Raw genomic sequence first — 27188 nt, forward strand, 5'->3', positions numbered from 1 at the left:
TACACCTTGGCCCCAGAGTAACACTTTCATTTGGCTGTATACATGGGTAGTTATGTATGGTTGAATGACAATTAAACTTCAATGTGGTAGTTTGATCTACAGTTCTGCTGTTCTTCATCTATGTTCAACTACAATATCCTTTGAAGTTTTCTTTTGAGACCTCATCGCTGTTCTCTAGCTTCTTACACTGATTGCCACTTTGATTGCTAAAAAGACCTAACATTTTCCTGGTTATCCTCTCATTCTTCATGTTTTGGGATTTTCCTTAATCGTACCCTCTTCTGCAATTCATGGCCCTCATCACTCTTCTAATTACCTTTTCGAATGCCGCTTTGCAAGTTCAAAGGAGATGTGTGAGACAGGTATTTTACACAGCATGGTTGGTGCATGGAGTGGTGGTGGAAGCAAACATGATGAGGCTCTTAGATAAACCCATGATGGCTGATCGGTTGTGACGAAGGTACTAGGGAGAAGGTAGATGCATTGGATTAAGAGGGTTAATAAATCAGCCATGATAATGGGATGGCAGATTTGATGGGCTGAATCATCTAATTCTGCTCCACTGCCTTATGGAATGTGCATGAAATAGATGGATATGAACATAGTGTAGTTGGGCATTTGATTACCAGTTTGATTCCAGCACAACATTGTGAGTCAGAGGTACTGAATTGTTCTCTGTGTTCAAAGCATGCTACAATAAGATGCCAAAATGAAAACTTGCTCTGATCATTAGTTAACTTTTCCAAAAGGATTGTAAGCATCTTTTAAACTTGCATAAATTGTAGTCAGAAAATTGAAAATGCCTTATTTTCAATTTTAAAATATGAATGAATTTCAACTTAGGTAAGTGTGGATGCATTTTGGACATTCAAACCAGTGTAGGACTTCTGTAGTGAATGGAAGGGCATTGATTTGTGATGTCGATCGGAGAGGTCTGGGAGTACAAGTGCACAGTTCACGGAAAATGGCTGTGCAAGCTGACAGAGTGGTGAAGGCATTTAGCAAGCTGGCCTTCATCAGTCAGGGCATCGTTTAGAAATGGGGTATTATGTTGCAGCTATAGAAGTAGTTGGTGAGGCCATAGTTTTGGAGTATTGTGTATAGTTTTTGTTACCCTGTTACAGGAAAGAGATCGTCACCCTGGAGAGGCAGTAGAAGAGATTTGCAAGGATGTTATTTTTATAGGCATTCGTTAGTCTCGTGAGACCATGGATTTGCGCCTTGGAAGGTTTCCAGGGCGCAGGCCTGGGCAAGGTTGTATGGAAGACCGGCAGTTGCCCATGCTGCAAGTCTCCCCTCTCCACGCCACCAATGTTGTCCAGGGGAAGGGTACTAGGGCCGATACAGCTTGGCACCGGTGTCATCGAAAAGCAATGTGTGGTTAAGTGCCTTGCTCAAGGACACAACACGCTGCCTCAGCTGAGGCTCGAACGCGGATGTTATAACCAAGAGAAAATCTGCACATGCTGGAAATCCAAGCAGCACACACAAAATACTGAAGGAACTCTACAGGCCAGGCAGCATCTATGGAAAAGAATACAGTCGATTGTGTTGGGCTGAGACGCTTCGTCAGAAAACCTGCTGAGTTCCTCCAGCATTTTGTGTGTGTTACAAAGATGTTACCTGGACTAGAAGATCTGAGTTATAGGGAGAGGTTAGCCACACTGGATTTTTATTCCCTGGAGCATTAAAAAAAAGAGGGGTGATCTCACAGAAGTTTCAAAATCATGGGGGCTGTGGATAAGTTTGACAGTCATAGTCTTTTTCTCCAGGGTTGGGATATCCAAAACTACAGGCACAGATACAAGATAAGATGGGAAATATTTAAAAGACCCAGAAGGTTATTTCTTTACACAGAGGGAAGTGATTAGATGAAATGAGCTGCCAAAGGAAGTGGTCGAGGCAGATACCGTTGCAATATTTAAGTGGCATTTGGATATGTACATGGAGGAGAGGGACTTGGGGGATTATGAGTCGAGCACAGGCAACTGGGACTAGCAGGAAGGAAACTGAGGTCTCTGTGGACTGAAGGGCCTGTTTCTCTTCTGTATTATTCTCTGACTCTAAAATATTGCAGAAACTCTAATCTCTTTTCTACATGAGCCATTGTCTAACTGATACTTTAAGTTGTTGGTTTATTTGAAAAAGATTGCAAAATGTGCAGTGTTATTACCTGTTGACATTTTGCTGGTGGTTGTAGTTAGCATTTCATAGAGGCTGGTAAATGGTATTTGGTGCTTGATAAATGAGAAGGTAACCTTGACATCACACCTCTGCTGTTATGGCAAAAATGTCAGTGTATTTGCAGTTTTGTCGAAGAAAAAAGATATTTTATGAGTTGAATGGAGACCAGCAGTGACTATTATTTTAATAAATTGTTTGAGTATGAACAAAAAATTATTACCTGATGTTTACACAACCAAAGGTTACCGTATGAAAATAAATTTTATCATTATTAGCCTGGTATTCAAGAACAACCCTCCTCGCTATTCCCTAATTTTGAAATCTCTTTTATAGATGAATAGGTATTTGGATTTCATATCTTCTCCTTCCCCATCCCATCCACCATTTTCTTAAAATAAATACAGTGGATTCCGGTCAATCGGGACCAGTACATTTTGTCCCAATTAAGCGGCTGTCCACGTTTCATGAAAATAGTTAAAAAGTATAAACAAGAAAAACTACTGTTTAACTGGGTAAGATATTATGTATTTAAATAAAATACAGAACAAATTAGAATGCCACCAATACTACTACAGTACTACAAAACTGTGTATTAGTTCATAATAGTTATCGACGGAGGAATTCATGTAGTGTATGCTGCCATGTTCTTTTGATTGACTGTAAATGAACAAAATCAGTGCAGGCAACTAGGGAAATTCTTTTGACTAGTGTCATATCTTTTCATGGCATCTTGGCAAGCATCCAAAATATTTTTAAGTCAAAATAAAGAAAAACTAAATTATCAAAAATCATTGCTTTTTAAATTGGCATTTGTTGGCCCAAATGAATAAGCACGCAAGCATAGGCATACGTAACTGATGCTATTTAAAAACTGTTTGCTCTAAGCACGATGGAGTGTTTAACGACCAAGCAAGTGCACGCTTGACAATAGTTAGAAACTGTTCGACAACAGTCAACTACGCGGTGTTACGTAACCGGCCACAATGAATATCAATTGAGACAGGTTATATAAAAGCAACCAAACATTTATTAAACACGGATAAACAATAAAAAATAAATGAAAACCTTAACCGGAAGTTAACCGCTATGCGGCCGTTCAACGAATCGTCACTCGCTACTGGTTCTTAAAGTGATAAATGCGAAAACAGTTCTTAAAGCGGTAAAGTCAAATACAGTTCTTAAAATGGTGACTTAGAAAGTCCAACAGATTTATACATTCAATTGGGAGAGACTTCTCTGGAGAAGGATTTCTTCATAGACGCGACTTTCCTGCTGGTTCTGTCCAAAAGGATTCACGTTGAAGGAAATAAATGGCTTAAAACAACTGACCTTTCTTCTGGCGAGCAAATCCTGCATGAACTACCTTGTCTTTTGGCAGGAGTTATCTTCGAAGCAGGTCGCTACTTCTTCAATGAAGACTCAGTAAGGTCGATCCTTTATTAAGCGCCGAACGTTACCGACTTCTTTTAATCCTTCATATCCTGTACTTCAATAAAGTCTTCACTTTCCAATACTACTAAAAAGGTACATCAACATACCTGGCAGAAATTGCCAGTCCAGCTCTATTGTACTTTACAATAGAACGTAACACTCCGTTTTAAAAATGAAACTGCGTCATAAAACAAATATACAATGGAACGGAGACACTGACGAACGTCCTAGCTAGAAAACCTACTGTGTCATCAGAGGTCTTCCCTATTATACCCGTAGTGAACATGTCATCACGTGACCTCACATCGGCAGGAAAATTACATTAGGTGACCTCCAAAAGACCATTACATCCTTGTCACAAGAAAGTCACAAGATCTCCTTGAGGTATGTAACAGCGGCATAATGTCTCAATTAAACAAAGTGAATCATGGATATTTTCTCAATTTGTGTTTGTTCTTTAAGAGTCGTCCCAAACAAGCAACTGCCCCGATAAACTGATGGCCCATTTAATCTGAATCCATGGTGTAGCTGTTCCTATTGTCCAGCCTTCAAGATGAACATTGACATTGTATTCTGTTAGAGAGCTATTCTTTGGAAGAGTTCATATCGTTCTGCTATTCACGGTGGAAAAGTGAATTTACTGCTTTTGAGGCAATTTATTTGTAATATCTCACATCTCGACTTTCTATCTCAGCTCATCCACTGCAGAATCTTTTATCCGTGTTGTTGCTACCTCATTGCCACAGATGGCTGTGAAGGCAGGTCATTGGGTACACTTAATGTGGAGGTTGATAGTTTCAAAGATTACAGGGAGAAGGTAGGAAAAAGGGATAATAATTCAGCCATGATAGAATGGTGAAGCAGAATCAGTGGGCCGAATGGCCTAATTCTGCTCCTGTGTCTTATGGTCAAGTGTTGACAATTCCATTATTCTTCTAGCTGGTCTTCCTACTCTTGAACGTCAAGAACTCTGCCAGCAAATGAATTCTCATCACAATTTGCTCATGTATCATTTGCTTACTTGCTGATGAACATTGCCATTTGGTCTGGCAGAGGTTCCGTTTTAAGTTGTTTGTTCTTGTTTTCAAATCTCACTGAGGCCTTGTCCTTCCCTTCCTTTGTAGCTTCTTCTGGCTCGACAATCCTTTGATCTTTTCTCTGCTCACATCTGTAGTCCTTGCTTTCAGCTAACTGAACTCTGCGATCAGGAAATCCTTCCTTCAACTCCTCCTCTCTTTGCCCTGGACACCTCTGAAAACTGTCTACTCTGTTTAAGCTGTTAGTTAAATCATAATATCACCTCATGGGCCTCTGTGCCAAATATCTATTCTGAGATTGCCTAAGGTCACTTTACTTAGTTTTGCACTGGTGTTGTTTGATAAGCATCTGGTATAGGAATTGTGGAGTTGACACAATGATCAGGGTCATAGATGATATTCAGATCATACACCTGTTAGCAAAGCTCCATGCTCTTTTTATAGAAAAGCTATTCTTTGTTTAGTGAAGGAGTGTGAAAAAAAATTGCCATCCCCTAGAGCTTGTTGAAGTGAGTCTGTTTGGTTGCATTGCAGTGAAATTTCAGCTTCTAACTGAACTGCTAATCTTAATATGATTTATAAATTTGAAGTTTCTGTATTCTGTCCATAATTTCAAACTAAAATTCCAACATTTCAATTACTTTTTCTGAAATAGGTGAGAGAAGCTGCTCAAGCTTTACTTTTAGCAGAGCTTCGCCGAATTGGGAAAGAAGGACGAAAAGAAACAATTGATGTCTGGGCGCCTTACTTGCCGCAATATGTTGATAACATAATGTCACGTAAGTATCTTCTTGGTTTATATAACATTATAGCAAAGTACAAACCCCTTGGCCTATGATCCCACACTGATCTTTTAACCTGCTTTCAAGTTCAATTTAACCCTTCCCTTCCCCACAGCCCTCCACTTTCCTCTCATTCATGTGCCTACCTGAGAGTCTCTTAAATGCCCCTGAAGTATCTGCCACTACCACCACCACTGGCAAGCGTTTCACACACGTACCACTCTCTGTGTAAAGAAATTTACTGTTGGCATCCCCCTATACTTTCCACCAATCACCTTATAATGATGTCCCCCTGTATTCGCCATTTTCACCCAGGGAACAAGTCTCTGGCTGTCCCCTCAATCTATACCGCTTTTCATCTTGTACATCTCTATCAAGTCACTTCTCATCCTCCTCCGCTCCAAAGAGAAAAGCCCAAGGTCATTCAACCTATTCTCATAAGACATGTGCTCTAGTCCAAGCAACATCCTGATAAATGGAATCATAGAATACTATAACACAGAAACAGGACCTTCGGCTCATCCAGTCCATGGCAAACTATTAATCTGCTGGTCCCATCAGCCTGCACCTGGACCATAGCTCTCCATACCTCTCCCATCCATGTATCTATCCACATTTCTCTTGAGTGTACCTCCTATACCTTAGGGAAAAAAGTCCTAACCTATTGTCCTCAAATCTGGCAACATCCTTTTAAATTTTCTCTGTACTCTTCCAACCTTGCTTACATCTTTCCTGTAGGTAAGTGACTAAAACTGCACACGAAACTCAAAATTAGGCCTCACCAACATCGTATACAAAGTCAAAGTAACACCCTAACCCCTGTATTCAATACATTGATATATGAAGGCCAATATGCCAAGTGTATTGTTTACCACCCTGTCCATCTGTGATGCCAGTTTTAAGGAATTATGCATTTGCATTTTAAGATTCCTCTGTTAAATCTACTCTGCACCCACTCTAAAGCTTCTACATCCTTCCTATAATGAAGCGATCAGAATATTCCTGGTGTTTCTTCTAACTAGATAGATTATGAAACAGCTTGTATGTGTCATAGTTTAGAACAGTTGTTCATCAACCCCTTGTGTATCGTTTCCATTTTCTTGCCTTGGTGAGGGGTTGGAGAGGTGACAATGATTGCTGGGGTTTTGAAGATTTTAATTACTTTGAGGTAATTCAGTGACAAAATTCACATAGTAAAAGTAAATACAGGTCGACCTTCACTAATCTGACTACTTGCAATCCAGTTCCTTCGATAATCCAGCATTGATTATGCTTAATGTGATCCTCCTGTAATTCGGCATTTTCACTAATCTGGCATTCCTCAGGTCTCAATAGCGCCGGGTTAGTGGAGGTTGACCTGTACAAATATTCTTACGTGTTAATTGCACTAGTTACAGGTCTTAACTATTTTTAAAAAATGAGAGATTGTTGTATTTCAAAAAGTCAAAGTCAAAGTAAACTTATTGTCGAAGTACGTATATGTCACCATATACTATTTTGAGATTCATTTTCCTTTAGACATTTACAGGAAAATAAAGAAATGCAATAGAATCCATGAAAGACCACTCACAAGTAAAGACTGATAATTGGAGATTCTCTAAATCAGGGATTCCCAATGTTTTTTGTGCCGTGGACCAATATCATTAAGCAAAGGTTCCCAGGTTGGGAACCGCTGCTCTAAAGGATAGTGTATACTGCCTTTGTTAACTACACATCTTACTAATGAACACAATAAAAACAGCAGTTATGTGGCCTTTGTAATATGTTCATCATCCTCCTTTGTAAACCAATATTGGTTTGAATATTTCTGTTGGCCTAAGATGATTAAAACTGGTGAATTCTCAACATGGCTCCAACTCCCTAAAATCAGCAACTCTCTTTCAGGAGTGGGGCACACTTAATCCAAAGTGAATAAGTGCAGTTTTCATTTAACATACATTGGGAACCATTGGTTTAAATCACCCACCACCACATTCAGGAGCAGTTATTATCTTTCAACCATCAGACTCTTGAACCAGAGGCATAATTTTACAATTTCATTCACCCCATCACTGAACTATTCCACAACCTATGGACTCACTTTTAAGGTCTCTTCATTTCAGACTCTCAATATTTATTGTTTATTTATTTATCATTTTTATTGCATTTGTTATATTTTTTCTTTTTGTATATGCCCATTGGTTGCTTGATAATCTTAAGTTTGTTTATTGAATGATTCTGTTGTGTTTCTTTGTATTTACTGTGAATGCCCACAAGGATTGTGTATAGTGATGTATATGTACTTTGATAGTGTGGCGGCTCGCCCACGCAGCAAGCGAACCGGCTCCAGCAGTCGCCGGTGAGCCTGCAGTCAGCGGCAACTGAGAGGACTCTGGGTGCGGGGCAGACCTCGGCCCGGAAGCCGATGTCGCTTCAGCCCCGCAAAGAGCGGGGGTTGCTGGGAGCAGGTTACTTAAGCGCACGCCGATTCAAACAGTAAACAGTTCAACCCGACCCTGCTCGGGTCAGTGTGTTGTTTTCACTGATAGCGTATCAGTGCGACTACAATAGTAAATTTACTTTGAATTTTTGAACTATGGATTGAAAGACTTTAATGGTTTGATACACAGCTGTATCAGGTTTGATCATTTTACCCTAAATTAGATTGCAACAATACCAGCAGTTGGGTTGGTACAGTTGGAAACACTGATCTTGTGCTGACAATGGAGAGTTCTCTTTCTGCTAACTTCTGTTTGAAAGCACACTGAATGAGGACTTAACATGAGCTTTTGTGTCACCTGATCTGTGAATCAGATTTGATAAATATCTTGTTAAGAGTTGGGGGAAGAGTGACTTCAACAGAAACCCAAATGCTTTGTGATCTATGCTAGAATATGTTTAGGATGTATTTAAAGAGATTTTTTAAAAATTAAAAAAATATCCAACATTCTTAGTGTTTCTGACATGTAACTTGGTGGAATTTTAATTGACATGTAGATCTGTTGTGTATATTTTTAAAAATCTTTTGTGGAGGATGTACATGTCCTTAAAGAAGGGTAACTTTGAAGGTATGAGATGTGAATTAGCTAAGATAGACTGGCAAATGACACTTAAAGGGTTGACGGTGGATATGCAATGGCAAGCATTTAAAGATCGCATGGATGAACTACAACAATTGTTCATCCCAGTTTAGCAAAAGAATAAATCAAGGAAGGTAGTGCACCTGTGGCTGACAAGGGAAATTAGGGATAGTATCAGTTCCAAAGAAGAAGCATACAAATTAGCCAGAAAAAGTGGCTCACCTGAGGACTGGGAAAAATTCAGAGTTCAGCAGAGAAAGACAAAGGGCTTAATTAGGAAGAGGAAAAAAGATTATGAGAGAAAACTGGCAGGGAACATAAAAACTGACTGTAAAAGCTTTTATAGATATGTGAAAAGAAAAAGATTGGTTAAGACAAATGTAGGTCTCTAACAGACAGAAACAGGTGAATTGATTATGGGGAGCAAGGACATGGCAGACCAATTGAATAGTTACTTTGGTTCTGTCTTCACTAAGGAGGACATAACTAATCTTCCGGAAATAGTAGGGGACAGAGGGTCCAGTGAGATGGAGGAACTGAGGGAAATACATGTTAGTAGGGAAGTGGTGTTAGGTAAATTGAAGGGATTAAAGGCAGATAAATCCCCAGGGCCAGATGATCTGCATCCCAGAGTGCTTAAGGAAGTAGCCCAAGAAATAGTGGATGCATTAGTGATAATTTTTCAAAACTCTTTAGATTGTGGACTAGTTCCTGAGGATTGGAGGGTGGCTAATGTAACCCCACTTTTTAAAAAAGGAGGGAGAGAGAAACCAGGGAATTATAGACCGGTTAGCCTAACATCAGTGGTGGGGAAACTGATAGAGTCAGTTATCAAAGATGTGATAACAGCACATTTGGAAAGCAGTGAAATCATCGGACAAAGTCAGCATGGATTTGTGAAAGGAAAATCATGTCTGACGAATCTTATAGAATTTTTTGAGGATGTAACTAGTAGAGTGGATAGGGGAGAACCAGTGGATGTGGTATGTTTGGATTTTCAAAAGGCTTTTGACAAGGTCCCACACAGGAGATTAGTGTGCAAACTTAAAGCACACGGTATTGGGGGTAAGGTATTGATGTGGATAGAGAATTGGTTAGCAGACAGGAAGCAAAGCGTGGGAATAAACGGGACCTTTTCAGAATGGCAGGCAGTGACTAGTGGGGTACCGCAAGGCTCAGTGCTGGGACCCCAGTTGTTTACAATATATATTAATGACTTGGATGAGGGAATTAAATGCAGCATCTCCAAGTTTGCGGATGACACGAAGCTGGGCGGCAGTGTTAGCTGTGAGGAGGATGCTAAGAGGATGCAGGGTGACTTGGATAGGTTGGGTGAGTGGGCAAATTCATGGCAGATGCAATTTAATGTGGATAAATGTAAAGTTATCCACTTTGGTGGCAAAAACAGGAAAACAGATTATTATCTGAATGGTGGCCAATTAGGAAAAGGGGAGGTGCAACGAGATCTGGGTGTCATTATACACCAGTCATTGAAAGTGGGCATGCAGGTACAGCAGACGGTGAAAAAGGCGAATGGTATGCTGGCATTTATAGCAAGAGGATTCGAGTACAGGAGCAGGGAGGTACTACTGCAGTTGTACAAGGCCTTGGTGAGACCACACCTGGAGTATTGTGTGGAGTTTTGGTCTCCTAATCTGAGGAAAGACATCCTTGCCATAGAGGGAGTACAGAGAAGGTTCACCAGATTGATTCCTGGGATGGCAGGACTTTCATATGATGAAAGACTGGATCAACTAGGCTTATACGTTGGAATTTAGAAGATTGAGGGGTGATCTGATTGAAACGTATAAAATCCTAAAGGGATTGGACAGGCTAGATGCAGGAAGATTGTTCCCGATGTTGGGGAAGTCCAGAACGAGGGGTCACAGTTTGAGGATAAAGGGGAAGCCTTTTAGGACTGAGATTAGGAAAAACTTCTTCACACAGAGAGTGGTGAATCTGTGGAATTCTCTGCAGCAGGAAACAGTTGAGGCCAGTTCATTGGCTATATTTAAGAGGGAGTTAGATATGGCCCTTGTGGCTAAAGGGATCAGGGGGTATGGAGGGAAGGCTGGTACAGGGTTCTGAGTTGGATGATCAGCCATGATCATACTGAATGGTGGTGCAGGCTGGAAGGGCCAAATGGCCTACTCCTGCACCTATTTTCTATGTAAATACATTTGAACTATATATCCTGAAATGGATGCTTGAATTGTCCATGGTGAAGGTCTGCACTGTTCTTAGACCAAGGCTATTGCGTACAATTTTGGTCATCTTAGGACAGAAATACTCAAGCCTTGAGTGGTTTGTAAAGAAGAATCAGGAGGCAGAATCCAAAATTGAGATGCTGATTTCCTTTTTGTTTTTATTCATGCATGGACATATTTATTTTTGTTAAAGCTAGTATGTATTATCCTTGAAGCTAGCTCCTTTAAACTGTTACAACTGTCAATTTTTTTTCTCTTTAAGACCTAGGTGACATCCTAGAAGGAAATTTGATGGCGGTGATATTATTCTGTATGTCTATTCCCATTTTTCTGTATGATTTGGAAATGGCATCAAAATCTTGCAGAGTTGCTGCACTACATCTTGAAGTTTGTCAACACTATAATGAAGACCTGACAGTAGTGGTAGGAATAATTGTTTAAGCTAGTGGATTAATGGCAATCAAATGTACACGGAAGGTAGAATAGTACAGTACTTGAGCAGGCCTTTTGGCCCACAATATCTGTACTAACCATGATGGCATTTGAAACTGCACATCTGCCTATTCAAGGTCTATATGCCTCCATTCCTTGCTTGTTCTTGTGCCTGTCTAGATGCTTCTTAACCATTATCATTGCATCATCTTCCACAACTTCTCCTGGCAGCATGTTCCAGCCATCTATCAGTTTACCTTTTGTAAAGAAGAGTATTGTTTGAGTTGCACTCATCAAGTCAAGTGGAGAATTTTCCATTACACTGAACTCACTGGCTAATATCTACATCACAAAATCGTTTTTGTTTTATAATCCTGCTTGAGCTCTCTGGTCTTTTTCTGCTGGTCTCTTAAATTTAAACAATCTTCCTCAAAAGATAATTGGTAGGTCAGTTTTTCTGAACTACTCTCCTAAATTGTGGAACTCAATGCCTAAAACTATTAAATTTTGACTACAGTGCCTATAAAAAGTATTCATCTCCCCCCCCACGGTAGTTTTCATGTTTTATTGTTTTACAACGTTGAATCACAGTGGATTTAATTTGGCTTTTTTGATCAACAGAATAAGATTCATTCATGTCAGTGAAAACAGATCTAAATTAATTACAAATATAAAACACAAAATAACTGATTGCATAAGTATTCACCTCCTTCAAGTCAGTATTTAGTAGATGCACAGTTGGCAGCAATTATAGCCTTGTGTCTGTGTGGATAGGTCTCTATCAGCTTTGCACATCTGGACCCTGCAATTTTTTCCCATTCTTCTTTACAAAACTGTGCAAGCTCTGTCAAATTGCATGGGGATGTTAAGTGAATAGCCTTATTCAAGGGCAGCCACAAATTCTCAATTGTATTGAGGCCTGGACTCTGACTTGGCCACTCCAGGACATGAACTTTGTTGTTTTTAGGACATTCCTCTGTAGCTTTGACTTTATGCAGCAAAATATAGGGAAATCCTGGAATGATGCAAAGCTGCCCATGCAAACTGACAAAGCTTGTGCAGTATTGTAAAGAATGGAAAAAAATTGCAGTGTCCAGATATGCAAAGCTGATAGGGACCTAGCCACACAGACTTCAAGAATGTAATTGCTACCAAAGGTGCATCTACTAAATACTGACCTGGGTCATCGTCTTGCTGGGGAGCAAATCTTCTCCCAAGTTGCAGTTCTCTTGCAGACTACATCAGGTTTTTTCTCTAGGATTTCCCTGTATTTTGCTGCATTCATTTTCCAGGGCCTTCTGCAATGAAGCATCCCCACAGTATGATTCACGGTAGGGATGGTGTGTTTTTAATGATACACAGCGTTTGGTTTAGTCTCCTGGCCACAGTGCTTAATTTTGTTTTTATCATACCATAGAATCTTCTTCCAGCTGACTTCAGATCCTTCCACATGCTTTCTGGCAAACTTTAGCTGAGATTTCATGTGATCTTTTTTTTCAACAGTGGCTTTCTTTTTGCTACTCTCCCATAAAGCTGGGATTGGTGAAACACCTGGGCAACAGTTGTATGTGCAGTCTCTCCCATCTCAGCTACGAAGCTTGTAACTCCTCCAGAGTTGTCATAGGTCCCTTGGTGGCCTCCCTCTCTAGTCCCCTCCTTGCACGGTCACTCAGTATTTGAGGGTAGCCTGCTCTAGGCAAATTTACAGCTGTGCCATTATCCTTTCATTTCTTGATGATTGACAACTGTACTTCAAGGGATATTTAGTGACTTGGAAATTTTCTTGCATCCATCTCCTGTGTTTTTCAATAACCTTTTCGTGGAGTTGCTTGGAGCGTCCTTTTGTCTTCATGGTGTAGTTTTTAGCAGGATACTGACTCAGCAGCAGTTGGACCTTCCAGATACAGGTGTATTTTTACTACAATTATTTGAAAGACCTTGACTGTACACAGGTCTCCGAAAACAGATCTCCATTTGACTAATTATGGGACTTCTAAAATGCATTGGCTGCATCAGTGATGATTTGGCGAGTCATACTGAAGGGGGGGGGTGAATATATATGCAATCAACTATTTTGTGTTTTATATTTGTAATTAATTTAGATAATTTTGCGGAGATCAGTTTTCACTTCGACATGAATGAGTCTTTTTTTGTTGATCTGTGTCAAAAAAAATCCAAATTTAATCCTCTGTGATTCAGTATTGTAAAACAATAAAACATGAAAACTTCCAAGGGGGTTGAATACTTTTTTCGGCACTGTACATAACTGTAAGGATGCAGACTCAGTTGATACCTTTAAACACTAGATTAATACCTATTTAATTAACTTTGCTCTAACTGACAACTTTTTGTCTTTTATTTACATGTTTATTTTCTATTTTTATTTTTAATTTTTTTCATATTTGCACTTTATCTCATTGTAAAACACATTGAAGACAACATCTGTATGAAAAGTGCTGTATAAATGAGTAAGTTGGTTGTTTGTTTATTTATTAACTTTATTGAGATACAGCATGGTGTAGGGCCTTCCAGCCCTTCAAGCTGTGCTGCCCAGAAACTCCTGACTTGACGCTAACCTAATCACAGGACAATTTACAATGACCAATTAATCTACCAGCTGGTACACCTTTGGACTGTGGGGAAACCAGAGCACCTGTGGGAAGCCCACACAGTCATGAGGAGAAAGTACAAGCTCCTTAAAGGCAGCAGTGGGAATTGAAACCAGTCACCTGAACTGTAAAGTGCTGTGCTAACCACTATGCTACCATGCTGCCCCAGTAATAATAATTATTATCAACTTTTATAGCCTTAGTACTGTATTTCTATAATGGGTACTGTTGAACTTCCAGTCAGTGATGATTCCAAGAAAGTTGATGGTGGTAATGTTATTGAGTAGTAGTAGGAGATGTTGTTTATGGTCTTCCCCCAGCACTTAAGTGAGCTGAATATCTCTAACCATCTTTTAGGCTAGACTGGGATAATGCTTAGCTCTTGTTTCAAGTGAGTGTAGAATGTATCATCAATTGTGGAACTGAAAATGGAGCTGAACATTCTGTTTTCAGTGGCACTTGTCTCCACATCTCAACTCACGATGGACCATAAGACATGGCAGTAGAATTAGGGTATTTGGCCGATGGAGTCTGTTCTGCCATTCCATCATGGATGATTTATTCATCCTCTTGACACCATTTTCCTGCCCTTTCCCTGTAACCTTTGATTCCCTTACTAAACGAGAACCAATCAACCTCCTCTTTAAATATATCAAATAACTTGAACTCTACAACCACCTGTGGTAATGAATTCCACAGATTCACGGCCCTCTGGCTAAAGAAATTCCTTCTTATCTCTGTACTCAAGGGACGTTCTGAGGCTGTGTTCTGATCTTAGCCTCCCCCACTATTGTAGAGATGTCATTGTGGAGAATGGTTGGTACCTGAGATACCATCTTTCATGGATATGTAGGGCCTTAAATATCCACAGTTACCTCACTTTGTCTGAAGAATAACACCAGCAGTGGACAGTTTTTAGCCATGAATTTTACTTTTACACAGTCTCTTTGAGGTTACTCTGGATGCAACACTGCCTTAACATACTGAGCGATCAGTGCCACCTCTGGAATTGTACTCTATCACTATCACTCATGTTTGTGTTCAACTTGGTAAGTTTAAAGAGGTTTATTATTGTTACAGTGGAAGACTTTGTGTTGGATACAGATCAGTTAATCACAACAGTACATTGAGGTAGTACAAGGGAAAAGCAATAAGAGAATGCAGAATAAAGTGTGTCAGTTATAGAGAAAGCGTAGTTCAGCAAACTATAAGGTGAAAGGTCATAATGAGGTAGACTTTGAGGTCAAGAATCCATCTTATCTCACCACTCAATCGTTTTCTAAGTGCTCTAACCCTGTCCTTGAGCCTGGTGTTATGTATTTGCAAGGTTCCAATGCGATTTCGAGGAAATGGTCCTGATGGAATCGAAAATTAGTCTCATTGACTATTCTTTAATAATTAGAGTAGACTGATGTGATGATAGTCCAAAGTCCAAAAATTTATTAGTACATTTTATTATCAAAGTATGTATACATTATATAACCTTGAGATTCGTCTCCTAACAGGCAGCCACGAAACAAAGAAACCCAAAAGCAAACCCCATTTATACGAGAAAAAGACTGTCTAACACCCAATGCGCAGAAAATAAAAAAACACATCTTGTCCATAAGAAAATAAAAGAATAAATAACCCATTAAAAAAAGCGTCAAACACTCAACGTGCAATTAAAAAAAAGGAACATGCAAACAGTAACTGCAAGCAAACCACATCAAAGTTGCTGGTGAATGCAGCAGGCCAGGCAGCATCTCTAGGAAGAGGTACAGTCGACGTTTCAGGCCGAGACCCTTTTCGATTCCATCAGGACTATTTCCTCGAAATCGCATTGGAACCTTGCAAATACATAACACCAGGCTCAAGGACAGGGTTAGAGCACTTAGAAAACGATTGAGTGGTGAGATAAGATGGATTCTTGACCTCAAAGTCTACCTCATTATGACCTTTCATCTTATAGTCTGCTGAACTACGCTTTCTCTGTAACTGACACACTTTATTCTGCAAGCAAGCAAATACTGTTTCTGAACTGAAGTCTGCAGAAGAGGCCCATAGTTCAGCAGAGAACTGAGTAAACATCGTGGAGCAGCAATCATAATCGGTATGTACTTCACCTCGGACCCTGACATCCTGGCCTTACTAATACCTTGACCTTTTCAATCTGGCCTGGCTCCATCTGAACATTGGTTTCTGCCGCTTTGAGCAACAATCTGAACCAGTCCGTACTTCACCTCAGGCCTCGACACCCTGACCTTTGTAATCTAGCCCAGTACTTAACTCTCCATCCAAACAACAGGTTCTCCTCCTTGGATATGCCAGACTTTACCATTTCGATGCAGCCTGTAAATCTTCTTCAGCACATTGTGCTCAGTCGTGTCTGGTGCCTGGACCCCCATGGCTTTGGTTTGGTCTGTGCTTGATCTTTCATGCTCTTCTACGTCCTCGGCAATGGGCCCGTCGCCTTGCCTTGCCATGGTTCTGCCACATTGAATTGCATCCAAGTCCAAAGGAAAGTTACAGGCTATTACTTGTGATGATCATTTACCGGAAAAAGTGTGGTTAACAAAGTATTTAGTTGTTATCCTTGTTTGGTTGAACACCAGCCAGAAGTCGCAGAGGTTCACAAACGCAATCTTAACTACCATCTTAAAATGAGACCGTGTTGGTCTGGTTTCTTTATTTTGAAGATGTAATGTACTTGGAAAATTTTTGATGTAATTATACGTTAACATTACAGATTAGAATAGCTTGGATAAACCACAGCTAACTCAGACTGTGAGGGTTACATTATGGTCCCACTAGATTTTTAGACCATAAGACATAGGAGCAAAATTGGGCCATTTGGTCCATTGAGTCTGTTACACTATTCCATCATAATGGCATATTACCCCTTTCAATTTCATTCTCCTGTCTTCTGCCCATAACATTTGACGCCCTGACTAAGCAAGAAATGATCAACCTTTGCTTTAAATATATCCAATAACTTTGCTGCCTCAGAATCAGAATCAGTTTATTATCACTGTAAGATAGTAACGCCATTCTCATGCCTATTTCTTGTAACCTTTGACACCCTCACTAATCAAGAACCTGTCAACCTCACTTTACATATCCCCAAAGTCGTCTGTGGCAATGAACCCCACATATTCACCAGCCTCTAGCTGAAGAAGTTCTTCTTCATCTCTGTTCTAAAAGGACGTCCTTTTATTCTGAGGTTACTTGGCATTGCTGTCTGGTCCTAGACTCTCCTCCCCATCTGCACTCAATTTTCAGTAATTTTCAATAGGCAATATTCGATGGGTTTCAATTAGATTCCCCTCCTATTCTTCTAAACTCCAGTAGTATGAGTCCAGTACTATAAGACCATAAGATATAGGAGCAGAAGTAGGCCACTCGGCCCGTTGAGCCTGCTCCGCCATTCAATCATGGGCTGATCCAATTCTTACAGTCATCCCCACTCCCCTGCTTTCACCCCATACCCTTGATGCCCCGGCTAATCAAGAACCCATCTATCTCTGCCTTAAATACACCCAATGACTTGGCCTCCACAGCTGCTCGTGGCAACAAATTCCACAGATTTACCACCCTCTGACTAAAGTAACTTCTCCGCATCTCAGTTCTAAAAGGACGTTCTTCGGTTCTGAAGTTGTGTCCTCTTGTCCTAGAATCCCCTACCATGGGAAATAACTTTGCCATATCTAATCTGTTCAGGCCTTTTAACATTCTGAATATTTCTATGAGATCCCCCCTCATTCTTCTGTCAAATATCCATGTTCAACTATCAAACATCCCTCAGACATTGATCCCATCATTCCTGGGATCATTCTTGTGAACTTCCTATCCAATGCTAGCACGTTTTCTTAGATAAGAGACCCAAAATTGCTCACAATACTCCAAGTGCAGTCTGACCAGTGCCTTATGAGGCCTCTGCATTTGTTCAGATTTTTGTGTTAGTTAAATTGCAGGTAACTGTATCTAAATAACCATCATTGTGAACATTACTATCAAAAAAAAACTTGCACCTTCTCCGTACCATGCAGAGCACAAATGTGACGTGTTGTTCCAAAATGATTTTAATGAAATACATTGAATGAATCTTTTGACGCAGTTATTATTTAGATGCATTGCCAGTGCTTTTCCACAAAACAGTCTTGCGTAAATACATGCAACTTACAACATAGAACACAGTAAGGGCTTTTCGGACCATGATGTTGTGCTGACCCTTTAAACTACTCTAAAGTCGATCTAACAGTTCCCTCCCACATAGTCCTCCATTGTTGCTTCTTCCACGTGTCTATCTGAGAATTTCTTACATGTCCCTAATGTATCTTATGGCAGATACATAAAACAGTACAGCCCAGTACAGGCCCTTGGCTCCTTCCCATCACTGCCTTGAAGGGGTTTGTATATTTTCCCTAGGACTGCGTGGGTCTCCTCTGCGTGCTCCGGTTTCCTCCCACAGGCCAAAAATGTACCAGTTAGTAGGTTAATTGGTCATTGTAAATCATCCCATGATTAGGCTAGGATTAAATTGGGGGATTGCTGGCAGTGTGGCTCAAAGGTCTGGATGGGCCTATTCCATGCTGTATCTCTAAATAAATAAATAAAATGTTGTACTGATTTTATAATCTATTCTAAAACCAAAGTAGCCCTTCTCTTCCACATAGCCCTCCATTTTCCTAAGAGATCATAAGACATAGAGGTAGAATTAGGCCATCTGGCCTGTCAAGTCTGCTGGGCCATTCAATCTTGGCTTACCTTTTTTATTTTCTCTTTCCTCCTCAACCCCAGTTCTCAGCATTCTCCCAGTAACCTTTGATGCCAAGTCCAATCAAGAATCTATTAATCTCTGCCTTAAATACACCCAACGACCTGACCTCCACAGCTGCATATGGCAACAAATTCCACAAATTCACCACCCTTCGGCTAAAGAAATTTATCAGCATCTGTTTTGAAAGGGTACCCCTCTATCCTGAGGCTGTGCACTCTTGTCCAAGACTCTCCCACCATGGGAAACACCCTTTTCACATCTACTCTGTCAAGGCCTTTCAACATTCGAAAGTTTTCAGGGAGATCCCCCTCATCCTTCCAAATTCCAGTGAGTACAGTTAACCCTTTCAGTCCTGGAATCATCCTCTGGACACTCTCCAATGCCAGCACATTTCTAAGATGAGGGGCCCAAAACCGTTAACGATACTCAAGGTGAGGCCTCACCAGTGCCTTATGAAGCCTCAGTATCCCATCCTTGCTCTTGTATTCTAGTCCTCTTTTCCATCTATGAGTTAAATGTCTCTAATGTTACACACACCCACCACTGTGTCAGAAAAATTTACCGCTGATATCCCCTTTGTACTTTCTACGAACACCTTAGTATTATAAGCACAAAAGATTCTGCAGATGCTGGAAATCCAGAAAATACACAAAATGCTAGAGGAAGTCAGCAGGTCATGCAGCATCTATGGAAATTAATAAAAGTCAATGTTTTGGCCTGAGGTCCTTCTTCAGAACTGGGAAAGAAGCCAGAAATAACAAGATGGGGGGAGGAGAAGGAGGACTAGATAGTAGATGATAGGTGAAGTCAGATGGGTGGGATAGGTAAAGGGCAGGAAAAGAAGGAATCTGATGCACAAGAGAAAGGGATGAATGAGGGGTACCAGGGGAGGTGATGGCAGGTGAGGAGAAGAGGTGAGAGGCCAGAGTGGAGAATAAACAAAGAAGGAAGCGGGAGGAAAACAAAATTACTGGAAGGAGAAATCAATGTTCATGCCATCAAGTTGGGCGCTACCAAGACAGAATATGAGGTGTTGCTCCTCCAACCTGAGATTGCGATTATGTCTCATTATTATTCTTATTTTATAAAAATTATGCCCCTTGTATTAACAATTTAACATGTAAAATAAAATATCATACATTATCCCCCTGCACTATCATTGATTTCCATTTTGACAAAATTTAAATCCCTCCTGCAGTTTCCATAGCAAAAAGTCTCCAGTAGTTGTAGGAGTACAATGAGATTCAACTGTTTTTGAAGACTCCCTATCACAAATGTCGAAAATAATAAAGGTTGAGGCAAGAGGCTTGGCGTATGTTAAGAATATTTTTTTTTACCAGTTACAGAGATCAATTAGTCCTTAAAAGATGGCAGAATTTTTGCCTGCATGATGTTTCAGGAGATTATTCTAAATGATTACTTCCAAAAGAATTTTCTTGATATCATTGCTACATATCGACTAAATCCCGTATCTCAAACAAGAGAAAACCCTGCAGATGCTGGAAATCCAAGCAACACACACAAAATGCTGGAGGAACTCAGCAGGCTAGACAGCATCTAGGGAAAAGAGTACAGCTGACGTTTTGGGCCCAGACCCTTCATCAGGACATCCCTTATCTGCGCCTTTGTTCCCTGAGCCTACTCCTACAATTTAATTTAAAGTGATTTTCTCGATTAATATTTTATTACACCTTTGATCATCTTGCAAATGTCTATAAAATCCTAATCAGGCACCTTTTAGGCTGAAGGATTCAAGTTTTTACATTTGTGAAAATTCCTGTTGCTGATATTAAGAGCAATACACTGTCCCTCTTTGCTGCCTGAGGTTCTCACTTGTTTCTTGGCAACCAGAATTGGACATATTATTTAAGATTAAATTCTGATCAGAGCACTGTAAAGCTGATTATTACATTTACTGACTTCTATTCTTTACCTCACAACATTTGTCAGTAATAATAAACCTTATTCTGATTCTATGATTGCTATACTGTATTTGTTTGACTTACTTAGCTTTATATATTCGTAGACCCCTGTGGAATTGTCTCAGAACAATATTCCTTTTGTGTTATGCAGTACATCACATTTGTCTGCATTAAATTTCAACTTCCATTGTTATGCCTCTTTGTCCAACTCATGCTGTCACTCATGTAACCGTTTAACCTACTAACCCATATACCTTTAGAATGTGGGAAGAAACTGGAGCATCCGGAGGAAACCCACACAGTCGTGGGGTTTCAAACTCCTTACAGACAGCAGCAGAATTGAACCCAGGTCACTGTGCTGTAATAGTGTTTTGCAGACTACTGTTGTTGAGGTGGTGTAGTCATTTTTGTGGGGAGAAAGCAGGAGAATGGGGTTGAGAAATCAGCCATTATTGAATGGCGGAGAAGATTTAATGCGACAAATGACCTAATTCTGCTCCTCTGTCTTGTGGCCATTGTTAAACTTTGGGCAAAAATTACTGCTTTGATAAGATATTACCAAAATGACCATTTTTATTATGATGGAAACTGACCAGTGCATAGTATTTCAGCTCTTTGATTCTTTTTGATGTGGAAAGTAAGTATTAATACTGCTATTTTCTGCATTGGCGCTGCCTGACATATTGAATGTTTCCCTTCTCACTTCCATCATCTCTTGATTTTATTTTTTTTTACTCTTTGGTGCATTTATATGTCAGCATTGTGATTTGGTTATTGCACTTGTCATTCAAATAATTTCAGCAGTCCAGTAAACATAACTAAGTGTAAGCACCTGAAGCCACATTTTTGATGAGAAGACAAGTTGGCTCATAGATTGTGGAAAGATGCTTACTTTGTAATGTGGTTAAAACAAAATTTAATTCATGGATCTGAACCAGTGTTGTGGTTTAAGTTAGCCTTGATGTGAATCTGCAGTTCACTTGGTTTTTTGATGTTTAAATGCAACCTAAGGGTTTTGGAGATATCTTGCAAATAACTGTGGTCTTGTACAAAATCCTACTCCAGTCTAATAAGTACATTAAACAGTTCTTTAAAATCCGCAAATAAGCATTTGAGATAATGATTTGATAGATCTTTGCATAATAAAATCTATACTTGTTGTTTCAAAAGGAATATCCAGTGTGCTTAAGCAATTTTCGGTATATGATTTATTGTCACTGACATTAGTCATGGAATTTGTTGTTTTTCTGGCAGCAGTACAGTGCAACTATAACAAATTATTATAGGTTACAATAATAAATAAATTAACCAAGCAAAAGAGAACTGGTGAGGAGCATTCATGAATTCATGAACCGTTCAGAAGTCTGATGGCGGAGGGGAAGGAGCCTGTAAAACACTCTGTGTGAGTCTTATATCTGTGTAGTCTAGACTTTAGAGCAAGGGTTCCCAACCTTTTTTATGCTAATGAGCTTTGCTATTAACTAAAGGTTCTGTGTAGTCCAGGTTGGGAATCTCTAATCTAGAGAAATTAAGGGAATATATAGTTTAAATAAAGCTGCCCTCTGATGTCACATCGTTGACATTCATAATTTTGTATATTTGAGAGAAACACACACACAAAATACTGGTGTTACTCTACATCTCCAGCATCTTGTCATCTTGTGTATTTGATTTTGATCTAAGTAGCTTTTGAAAGTGAAAAAGAAAATGGCACAGCATGAATTGTGTAGCTGTAATTAAGTATTTGTTTCGTGAAATCTGCTGCAAGCTTTGGTCAGTCAGAGGAATGACTAGATGCTGAAAGCAGTCGATGCCCTGCTCTAGGGAGCAACTTCCATAGCAACGGCTGATGGTCAGTATTTTGTTTCTGCTAAAGTGATGCTGCCTGACCCCTCTGTGACTTGGGTCATGAGGTCACTAAATTGTATTTTATATTCTGTAGCAGTCAAACCATCATCAGGCCACCAAACCAATGTCTTTTCTTTTAATGCAGTCAGTCAAAGTGGATTTAGTTTACATCTGTTTGTTATAAAAATTTTACTGCAGTAAATTTTTACAAAATATTAGAGTAGTATTTGAAAGCATCTTTGCCTTACCTTGGTACGTTATCCATTTTTTGTTCTCCAGACGAATTGGTCAATTATTTCTACGTGGGTCAGCATGGATTGTAGTGTGGGTGATAGAATGACATTTTGCTTACATTAAATCTTGTAATCACTTGGATTATCTGCAATAAATATGTTAATTTTACAAATTTTTATTTTGGACAAATGAAACAACATGGTGTCTGCCCTCCACTGTTCAAATAACATTTATTCAGTCATCATAGTTCATACTCTAAAGGATAATATGTCAAATGGTTGTCCCTGGAGACTATATTGATAATACAACAGGGGCCCGGTCCACTCATTTCTGCTCATTTCTCAGACAAATACGTTTGTACATGTCAGTTGGTGTGTTATTCGTTATTTGATTAAATGATGATGCACTGGGGTATATTGCTTTGTGATGCAGCTGGCAAACAAGATGCACGTTAAACTATTTCTTCAATACGTCAGTATCTGTAGAAGTCTGACCAAAGCCACTGATTCCCTTAAACAATCGAAATTAGAGTTGCCAGCTAAAGTGACATGGGATACCAAATTTATTTTGACATCAACCTATTTTGTACATTAAAATGTACAATACTGCCTGAAAAGATATTTTGCTCTAAATTCAAACTCCTTTAAAGCTTATTTAGGAAACAAATGGACCTGGCACTGTTTTATTTTTTTTTTAGAAATATGGTGACCAAATTCCTTTGTTTTATATTTTAACAATGTTTGCAGCAAGCTTACAACCACAGTTATCAAGTTAAAGGTATCTGTTAAAACTACATAATAATAACTGGCTTTGGAACTAGTGGTCCAAATGCCAAGCCACTATATAGACTCATGATTGTTTAAGATTTAAGATTGTTTAATGTCATTTTGGTAAACAAGTGTGAAGGAGAACAAAATAATTGTTACGCTGTATCCAATACAGCATAAAAAATACAGGAAGATAGAGAACATAATAATAGTAATAATAAAAAGTACAAAAGGTATAAATACATAAGATATCTAATATGCGTAGATTGATTGTATACACTGTATATAGTTTAGTCAAAAAATCAAGCTCTCGGATTCTGAAATGCATCTCACTTCAAGCTGTAACCAGCAATACCGTTTTAACCCAAGGCATTTTTTCAAATATATATATTTGAAAATTATATTTTTAAAAATTGCCTTGGGTTAAATGATATTGCAGGTTATAGCTCGAGGTAAGGTGTACTTCAGAATGTAACAGCATTGTTTGATTTTAGGTTTTTTGGCTAACTTAAGTTTCCTAAATATTAAGGCAACTTGTTTCAGGAGAATGACATGTAATAGGCTTTTGTAAAACTACTTAAATTTAAGGGCAAGGGGAATGTTTTTGAGTTTGGTATTTTGTGATTTGTCCAAGAATTTTTGTTGGACATAATAGATTTTACATTATATAAATAATTTATGTTATCTCTTGAAGAATGATTTTGAAGTGTGTTAATACAAATTCTGATGGAGGCTTGTGCAGAAATTGTAGCTGGACAAAAGCCTTGGTAGATGGGCAGCAGTTTCAGGGATACATTGATTTTTCAGTTTGGGAGAACAGTGGATACCTTATATGTTCAATTTTGAATGAATAGAGGTACACCATCTTCATAGTGTTGACTTAGTTGGGGTAGGCAGGAGAGGTATGTGGCTTGGCAGATTTACGTAGCATAAGTATACATTCCAGCAATAATAATTCAAGTATTTGAAAATGCATGCGATTTACATTGATCCTCCAAAGTGGCAAGGTTCAAGTAAATAAGAGGCAGCGTCGTGTTTAATATCACTGACATATACCATGAAATGTGTTGCTTTGCAGGAGCAGTACAGTGCAGTACATAAAATATTATAAATTACAATAAGAAATACATGAAAAATATAAATTATTTGTGCAAAAAGAAAGCAAAAATAGTGAGGAAGTGTTTATGGACTGTTAAGAAATCTGATGGCAGAGGGGAAGAAGCTGTTCCTGAAATGTTAAGTGTGTGTCTTCAGGCTCCTGTACCACCTCCTTGATGAAAGTAAAAAGAAGAGGCCATGTCCTTGATCGTGAGGATCCTTAATGACAGATGCTTCCTTTTTGAGTTACTGCCTTTTGATCTCAACACAGCCTGTGCGTAAACATGTTGTAACAATAATATATTTGTGTTACAAAAATGGCAAGACATGAAACAATTCATAATACATTTCCTTCTTCTCAGATAATTTTTTAGATTTGAGGATCACCCATTCTGACCTAGATTGGAGTGGGGTTTGCAGACAGCAGGACATAGGACAGTTACAAGGATGTTCTGTGGGCATCAGAATCAGAATTGGATTTCTTATTACTGACATATGACTTGAAAGCTGTTGTTTTGTAGGAGCAGTGAAGTGTAATACATAAAAACAAACTTCAATTACCATAGGAAATGTATCACTAGGCATTATAGCCTCAAGTTTTGAGGAGAGTAGATTTAGAATGGAGATGAGAAGGGACTGTTTTTTCCAGAGAGTAGTAAATCTGTAGAGTTCTCTGCCCAGGGAAGCAATAGAGGCTACATCAATAAATATATTTAAGACACAGATAGATTTTTGCATAGTTATGCAGAAAATAAGAATCAAGTTTCTTATCAAGATTCAAGTACATTTATTATCAAAGAATGTATAAATTATACAACCTTGAGATTTGTTCGCTTACAGGCGGTCACGAAGCAAGAAACTTCAAGCTAGAGTAGCCCCAAGCCAACCCCTACTCATATTAGCCATATATCTTGAAATTTCTTATTTTGTGAAAGCAGTACAGTGCAAGACATCAAATTACTATAAGGTACAATAAAAATAAATAAATAGTGCTAAAGAAGAATAATGAGATAGCGTTTTGGGTTCAGAGCCAAGTCAGAAATCTGTTGGTAGAGGGGAAGAAGTGTTCCTAAAATGTTGAGTGTGGGTCTTCTGGCAACCACTCAAACCTTTCAAAATAAGGAGGTCAGAGGTTTGGTGTCCTCTAGTAGACTCACTTCCTGACGCTGCCAAGGTTTTTCTGTTGAGAAGCCACAAGTTAAAAGCCGCCAGGCACTTGCCTAACTGGAGTGCTACCTTCATGGGGCAGATTAAAGATGCACAATAAATACTGGCATTGCCAGCGACATTCAGCTCTTCAAAAATGAAAACATTTATATAAGAACATAGAAAATAGAACATTTACAGCACAGTACAGGCCCGTCAGCCTGTGATGTTGTGCTGACCTTGCAACCTACTCGAAGATCAGTGTAACCCTTTCCTCTGACATAGCCTCTATTTTTCTAACAGTCATTTTCAAAGTTCAAGGTAAGTTTATTATCAAAGTACATAATGTATATATTACCATATTCAACCCTGAGATTTGTTTTCTTGCGGGCGAACTCAGTAGAATCAATGAAAGACCACACCCAATAGGGCGGACAACCAGTGTACAAAAGACAACGAACTGTGCAAATATAAAAGTGAGAAAAAGAAATAATAATAAGAAATAAATAAGCAATAAGTATCGAGAACATGAGATGAGGAGTGCCTGAAGGTGAGTCCATAGTTTGTAGGTAGTTTGGTGATGGGGTGAGTGAAGTTATCCTCTCTGGTTCAAGAGCCTGTTGCTTGACAGGGAATAACTGTTCCTGAATCCGGTGGTGTGAGTCCTGAGGCTCCTGTAACACCTTCCTGAAGGCAGCAGTGAGAAGAGAGCATGACCTAGGTAGTGGGGTTCCTGATGATGCATGCTGCTTTTCTGCGATAACGCTCCATGTAGATGCACTCAATGGTGGGGACAGCTTTACCCGTGATGACTGGGCTGTATCCACTACCTTTTATGATATTTAACGTTCAAGGTCATTGGTGTTTTTATACCAGGCTGTGATGCAGCCAGTCAATATACTCTCCACCATACATCTGTAAAAGCTTGTCAAGGTTTTAGATGTCATGCTGATCCTCAGCAAACTCCTATGGAAATGGAGGCACTGCTATGCTTTCTTCATAATTGTACTTGCGTACCGAGCCTAGGACAGGTCTTCTGATGTGATAACACTGAGCAATTTAAAATTGCTGACCCTCTCCACCTCTGATTCCCTGATGAGGACTGGGGAATATACCTCTGGTTTCCTCCTCCTCAAGTCAATAATCAGCTCTTTGGTCTCGCTGACATTAAGTCAGAGGTTGTTGTTATGGCAGCACTCCACCAGATTTTCAATCCTGCTCTGAGATTGCTGATTTGCCATGACTTTTGATTTGGCCAGTGACAATGTGGCATTGGAGCTGTGCTTAGCCATGCTGTCAAATAAGTGTAAAGCGAGTAGAGCAGGGAGCTAAGCACACAGCCTTGTGGTGCTTCTGTGCTGATACAGTTTGTGGAGGGTATGTTATTGCTAATCTGACATCTGCAAGTAAGGAAATCTGTGTAAAAATAAATAAATCTTACCTCTGATGTCCCCCTATACTTTTACCAATCACCTAAAAATTATACCTCTCACATTAGCCACTTTTGTGCTGAGAAAAAATATCAGGCTGTCCACTCTTCTATGTCTCTTATCATCTTGTACACCACCTTCAAGACACCAAGTCACCTCTCATCATCTCGCTCTGAAGAGAAAAACCCAAAAGAGAAGATAACTTATTGGGAATTATATTGCTGTTATTGTTATAAGAAAAAT

At 39.3% G+C, this 27188-nt stretch overlaps 1 protein-coding gene across 4 annotated transcripts in view; it reads left to right on the plus strand.

Annotated features, from left to right (window-relative positions):
- The window catches only part of LOC140194900 (WD repeat-containing protein 7), a 619189-nt gene that overhangs the window by 224736 nt on the left and 367265 nt on the right, over nt 1–27188 (plus strand). For all 4 annotated transcript variants that reach the window (XM_072252235.1, XM_072252236.1, XM_072252237.1 and 1 more), the window contains one exon: nt 5308–5431. In XM_072252235.1, coding sequence (XP_072108336.1) covers nt 5308–5431 — 124 coding nt within the window. The remainder of the gene's footprint in view (nt 1–5307; nt 5432–27188) is intronic.

Source organism: Mobula birostris, chromosome 3, assembly GCF_030028105.1.
Source record: "Mobula birostris isolate sMobBir1 chromosome 3, sMobBir1.hap1, whole genome shotgun sequence".
Taxonomy (NCBI): domain Eukaryota; kingdom Metazoa; phylum Chordata; class Chondrichthyes; order Myliobatiformes; family Myliobatidae; genus Mobula; species Mobula birostris.